Source organism: Giraffa tippelskirchi, chromosome 1 (assembly GCF_054371585.1).
Source record: "Giraffa tippelskirchi isolate mGirTip1 chromosome 1, T2T-mGirTip1v1.2.pri, whole genome shotgun sequence".
NCBI classification, from domain to species: Eukaryota; Metazoa; Chordata; class Mammalia; order Artiodactyla; family Giraffidae; genus Giraffa; species Giraffa tippelskirchi.
Genome location: NC_137275.1, coordinates 104,317,936 through 104,324,737, shown reverse-complemented (window position 1 = coordinate 104,324,737; position 6,802 = coordinate 104,317,936). Strand labels below are relative to the sequence as shown.

The 6,802-nt window shown below is 40.0% G+C and overlaps 1 protein-coding gene and 1 pseudogene across 25 annotated transcripts in view; one reads left to right on the top strand and one right to left on the bottom strand.

Moving 5' to 3' along the window:
* Nucleotides 1-6,802, top strand: part of LOC145505369 (uncharacterized) — a 138,375-nt gene that overhangs the window by 836 nt on the left and 130,737 nt on the right. The window contains exon 2 of one of the 25 annotated variants that reach the window (XM_081487382.1): nt 5,487-5,620. The exons of 23 other annotated variants lie outside the window; for them this stretch is intronic. In XM_081487382.1, the coding sequence (XP_081343508.1) occupies nt 5,487-5,489 (3 nt within the window). In that variant the 3' untranslated portion in view covers nt 5,490-5,620. Of the gene's footprint in view, nt 1-848; nt 4,068-5,486; nt 5,621-6,802 lie in introns of those variants that run through there. One more of the 25 variants, XM_081487180.1, reaches the window with a different exon arrangement.
* On the bottom strand, nt 1,940-3,006 carry LOC145538804 (olfactory receptor 4C11-like; annotated as a pseudogene).

The following is a 6,802-nucleotide window of genomic DNA, read 5'->3' as shown; positions in this document are numbered from 1 at the left end:
GTGGGCCGTGCGGACGTGGGGGGTCGCGACGGCGGGGCGGGGCGAGAAGGGGCGGGGCGCGTCGCGGAGGGGCGGGGCGCGTCGCGGCGTCGCGGCGGGGCGGCGGGGGCCGGCGGGGGGCGGCGGGGGCCGGCGGGGGGCGGCGGGGGGCGGCGGGGGGCGGCGGGGCCGGCGGGGGCGGCGGGGCGGCGGGGCGGATGGTCGTAGGGGCGGGGGCGGAGGGTCGGAGGGGCGGGGCCGGCGGTGCGGGTGCGCGGAGGGGCGGAGGGGCGGAGGGGCGGAGGGGCGGAGGGGCGGGGGCCGAGGGGCGGAGGGGCGCGGGGGCGCGGGGGCGCGGGGGCGGAGGGGCGGAGGGGCGGAGGGGCGGAGGGGCGGGGGCGGAGGGGCGGGGGCGCGGGGGCGGAGGGGCGGGGGCGCGGGGGCGGAGGGGCGGGGGCGCGGGGGCGGAGGGGCGGGGGCGCGGGGGCGGAGGGGCGGAGGGGCGGGGGCGCGGGGGCGGAGGGGCGGGGGCGGACTCAAACTCGTGCCCATCCAGTCGGTGATGCCATCCAACCATCTCATCCTCTGTCATCCCCTTCTTCTCCTGCCTTCAATCTTTCCCAGCATCAGGGTCTTTTCCAATGAGTCAGTTCTTCACATCAGGTGGCCAAAGTATTGGCGTTTCAACAGTAGCAAAATAGTCTTAATTATATTTATTCTCAGAGGTAGACTCAATGTCTGTTCCCTTGTGGACTGGCTCCTACTGTTGATACTCATTAGTTAACAGTACTCAAACAAAATGCAAATTTAGTGAGATGCATGAAAAATATGAGCTTCCCAGGTGACACAGAATCTACCTGCCATTACAGGAGATGCAAGAAATGCAAGTTTCATCACTGGGTCAGGAACACCTCCTGGATAAGGAAATGGCAACTCACTCCAGTATTCTTCCCTGGAGAATCACATGGACAGAAGAGCCTGGCAGGGTGCAGTCCACGGGGTCTCAAAACAGTCCGACACGACTGAGCGACTGAGCGCACACACCCACATCATGGCATTAGTTCTATTTTATTTGTCAATTATTGCCTTTTTCATATGTATGACCTCATCCTTGAGATGTTAATTTTTATAATTTAACTAACAGCTTTATAAAATGGTCATCCATTCAGAAGTAACCAAAGATTAGGGAAGTGTCCATGAACTTAAAATAAAAAAAAAAAAAAGATATGTATAAAAAAACTAAGAAATATGAAAATAATAATCAACATGATGAACAAAACATATTAATGTATATAGAGAGAAATTATCTATCAATGCAGTGAATATCTTTGTTATAACTAGAATTATCTGATTTGAATAGGAAGTAAGGCATTATTTCCCTGTACATAGGCAAAGGAAAAGCTAATTTTTAAGAGTATTATAGAGGGGAAACAAGCACCAAATAGAGGCTTAACTAGTTGATATTTATGCTCCTTGGGGATCATAGGTTTCTGGGTGTGATATTATGCTATTGACTCTTGAGCCAGAAAGTATATGATACAGATCCAGTAGTTCCAGAGCTGGTTTACCAACAAAATGGATGATAGAAATCAGGGACAAACTATTAAACATGGGTAAGAAAAAAAAACAAAAACAATAATGTACAAAACCAGAAGATAAACCTATAGAAAGAACAGGATGTGGCTCACAACCAGAAACATCAAAGCAGACAGCAGACACGAGGAATGGGCTTGTGTCCCCACAAAGATGACGGAACTTCAGGTTCTCTTTCTGAGACGTTGGTTAAAACAATACAGATTTTGCTGGGTGCTCATTCTGCCTGTTCCCCTAAATGCCCCACTGGAACACATCTATACTGTCCATAATAGAATGAGAACATTTTCTCTTTTCCATCAATCCAATTATACTTAAACTCGGGCAGAATTAGCATTTGGCATCTTCCACTCTTTGCCGTCTCAAGTTAGACTTTGTTGCACCATAAATTTCTCATGGCCTGTTTGGCTTCTGCATTCCTCAGAGTGTAAATCAGAGGGTTGAGCAAGGTTGTTACAATACTGTAAAACAGAGCCACCGTCTTGTCCACTGGAAATACAGTTAGAGGGCGAGCATATATGTATATACACGGTACAAAGAATAAGACAATAACGATAATGTGGGAGGTGCATGTGGAAAGGGCCTTCCTTCTTCCTTCTGTGCTACAGTTACTCAGACAACCTAAGATGAAAACATATGAGATCAGCAGCAACAGGAAACTCACCATGCATATGGTCCCACTGTTAAACACTGTGAGTAGGTTGATGACATAAGTATCCACACAGGCAAGTTTCAACAACGGTTACATATCACAGAAATAGTGATCAATAACATTGGGGCCACGGAAGGGTAATTCCAAAGTCAAGAGAATCTGTGCTGAAGAATGGATACAGGCCCCTAACCAGGCCAGTTTTACCAGTGTGCCACAGACACACTGGCTCATGATGGATGTGTACCGCAGGGGCTTGCAAATGGCCACATAGCAATCGAAAGACATGAGGACAAGTACCAAGATCTCCATGCACCCAAAGAAGTGATATGCAAAGATCTGGGTCATGCACTAGTTGAAGGAGATGGCTTTCTTCTCAGATACAGAATCTATAATCAACCTAGGGGCAATGGTTGTTGAAAAACAGGCATCAGCAAAGGATAAGTAGAAAAGGAAGAAGTACATGGGGCTCTGAAGTGTCTGGCTATATCGTATGGTCATCACAATTAGGAAGTTTGCCAACAGAGTTCCAAAGTATAGAAATAGGAAGATAACAGATACTACTTTCTCCTTTAGTAGATTCTGTGTTGAATGAACACATTCATTCTGAGTAGAATGAATTCGTTCACACTGCTGTTCACCTCTATGGTTATGATAAATATAGAACAGACACAGCTGAAAAGTGGTTCATCTTCTAAAGAAAAGTTGGAGAAATGGTGGCTTGGCAATTGTGGTGCATTTGGATGCAGAATTGCAAGTTTTAGAGTTCTAATTTCGTCAAACATATAACTTAGTGTTTCTCAAAGTTTTCATACACTATACTCACTCAGGAATTTTTTTTTTTAATGTTGGCATGCTTTAAACATTGGCATTGATTCAAGGTCTTCTTGTTGCTGCTGCTGCTGCCAAGTCGCTTCAGTTGTGTCCGCTTCTGTGCGACCCCATAGACAGCAGCTGGGTTGCCAAATTTTATGTGTGTGTGTGTGGGGGGGAAGCGCTCAAGTGATTGTGCACTCTGCCATGGTCTGAAAACTAGTGAATTTGCTTTATGATCTTGGTCAGATCATTTTAATGCCTTGACACTCTTTCTTTATATGACAGAGAATCTGACAGATACATTATTAAGGATATGCATATGCATATGATACATATATGTTCATATGATGTGTATGCACATCAATTACTGACAATAATATCCTTATATAATTTAAAAATAATATATTTGGAGATTATCTCCTGAGTGAATACATTTCTTGATTTGAACAACAGTTTGTAGCCATTATTCCTGGTCTCTTCAGTATCTTTGTTGGGTTATACTTAAGAAAAAAGCTTATTTTTCCGTCTTTAGATTCATTGCAGCTATAACTTTACCTTCATTGCCAGTTAGGGCACATGAGATATTTGAGCCAATCAATGAGGCTAGCAATATTTTGGAAAATTGCTATATATTTGATATAAACCACTACATATGTCAGATGCATGCTAGTAAATTTCACATTCTGTGGACTCAGCCTATTATTTCACTTTCTATGTTTCTGTAACCTGTGTACTATCTTCCTTCATATCTGATTCTCCTACCACTATCATCTAGAAGATTGCATTCTTTCAATTTGTATCTCTTTAAAATGTAAGTTTAAAAATGTATTTCAGAAACTCAACATAAAATGCATCTCCTTGCTCTCCTTTACTTTTTCCTTATATACTATACCTATATAATTTCAATCATCGTATTATATTTTCTGAATTTCCTTTTTTAATTTAAAAGCCTTTTCTATGTTAGCTACACTGTATTTGTAGTGTAATTATCTACTTAGCAATTAAAAATAAACATGATGTTAGTCACTCAGTCATGTTTGACTCTTTGTGACACCATGGACTCCACCAGGCTCCTCTGTCCATAGTATTCTCCAGGCAAGAATACTGGAGTGTGTTGCCATTCCTTCCTCCAGGGGATCTTCCCAACCCAGGGATCAAATCCAGGTCTACTTCATTGCAGACAGACTCTTTACCAACTGAGCCACCAGGGGAGCCCAAAATTAACCTATCAAAATCTGAAAATACAAATTCCACCATTTATTTTTTGTTTTTCCAAATTTTCATCTTAATTAAAATATTTTTAATAAACGCTTCTCATATAGCTTGTGCTTATTTTAATAGTTTAATCAAATATATGCCCAGGGAATTGTTAATATAAATATCACTATTTTAAGTCACATGGACTGTAGCCCACCAGGCACCTCTGTCCATGGGATTTTCTAGGCAAGAATACTGGAATGATTGGCCATTTCCTTCTCCGGGGGATCTTTCTGACCCAGGAATCGAGCCCACATCTCCTGCATTACAAGCATGTTCTACCACTGAGCCACCAGGGAAGCCCATAATTATTGACATTATTCTCAAATAATCTTTCAGTTTGGTTGCTTCAATATTTATTAGAAAATTAATTATGGTATGGGTGTATCTGCATAATAAAATTTCCAAAGCTTGCAATGTATTACAGGGTAAGAAAAGCGCCCTTCAGAAATTCATACTTAACCAGTCCAAGGGTGGTGTTAGTCACTCAGTCCTGCCAGACTCTTTGTGACCCCATGAACCCAACCGGGCTCCTCTGTCCATGGGATTCTCCAGGCAAATGGGCTGTCATTCCCTTTGCCAGGGTATCTTTAAGACCCAGGGATCAAACCCATGTCTCCTGCACTGCAGGCAGATTCTTTACAATCTTAGACACCAGGGGAGCCCATAAACCAGAAGTAAAAGTTAGTTCCTTACACATTCTGCTGGGTTTTCAGATATATATCTATATACCTACATCTACCTATATATAGATATATATGTATGTATATACTCACACATATATGTGAAATATTTTTATGCACAAATTAGGTCATTTCCCATTGTTTCTAAAACTATAACAATATGGCACAAATTGCAAATAAAAAATTAACTTCAGGCATTATTATACTTGTTAACAGAATTAAAATTATGAATATATATTTTGATTAGTAATAGAGTATAACATTTTTGTATATTTTAATTTATTATATTTCATTTGTTTTGAATTTTGTATGTTATATTTGTTTAATTTTTGATATCCTTAAATTTTGAGCTCTTTTTTTTTCAACATTATACAATAAACTCTATCAATTTTACACTCCTGTTTCCGTTTTAGTCAATCATGTTTTTAAAATTTAATGTCAAATGAAACACATTTTAACATGCATTTTGACGTACACTTCCTCTTTCTGATTAATCATCAATTCTTTAGTGATTCAATAACACCATCAACTCAGTCATCAAATGTGTACTGAGAACCTACTCATATCTGGAGTCAACTTATAGAGCATGAAAAGATGTCCTCAACCTCCTCACAACCACGTTGGAGGGATAACATTTCTCTATGTAAGATTCTTAATCATTGAAAAACTACACACAACTCTGTGATAATGCTAAGTAAATTTTAACTCCATATCAGAAAGATCCTAGAAAATAAGCTGATTGGTCGTTAAAGGTTTAAACATGGGAAATAAGTGAAATTATGGCTTTAATTGAGTTAAACTGCAATTTCCAACAAAGTTCTCTGAAAATTAAATATTCAAAAAGTTTGTAAAGGGTTTCCCTAAGTAAGATAAATATATCAATATCAGTAAATCAAGCTATTTAACTCTAGTAAAGTTACGCATCTAAATACAATTAGGTTTTCCTTGCAGTTGAGCTAAAATAATATTAGTTCACTCTGAGAAATTAGAAATATCACAATAATTACAAACTCTGATTGGAAGTTGCAATTTTCTCTGCTGATTATTAAAAAAAAAGGAAATCAATTATTATTTAATTTTAATACATTAGGTTTCCAGTAGGGGATAAAAACAAAAGAAGGGGAGCCCTTTGCTGTGAGAAGAGGAGGAGTTAGGATTGAAGAGTGATTAAATATTTTTAAAAAGGGAACATGCATTGCTTCAGGAAAAAAATAAATGCTCCCATCATTAAAAACTACACTCTCATTAAATTTCAAACATTTTAAGAGACAAATTTTGGGTAGGTAACAGACAACCATGACATCCAGTTCAACTAATTCTATTTTATTTTAAGTAAGCAAAGAGAAGGTTTAGGGACATAAAAACAGGAAAGCATCATTGACAGGATGTATGCATTAGTTTAAATCAATACTACCTAAGAATTTTATTATTGAATTCAGCCATTATCTCCAAACTTTTCTGGACCACCCTGCCTCTTTGATTTGGGAGGGCATCATGGTGGTAGAAGGTCTTTTTCCTTCCTTGAGCCTTACATTTTACTTTTACCTACTGAATTGTTAACTGATTCAAATATATTTGGTGCCAAAATTTTTCCATTCTTCCTAAGTTAAATAATCACCTGCCTCTATCTCCTATGTTCCATATATATAACGTATGTATGTATGTATGATTGAATAAGGAAATTCAATATTAAATATTATTATTTTTCCATAATCTTATCATTCAAACAATTTTTGCTTGTGCAATTTCATGTGACATACACATTTTTTTGCAAGGTAACTGGACTGACCATGTGATTCATCCATTTCTAGTTACAAAGCATGAC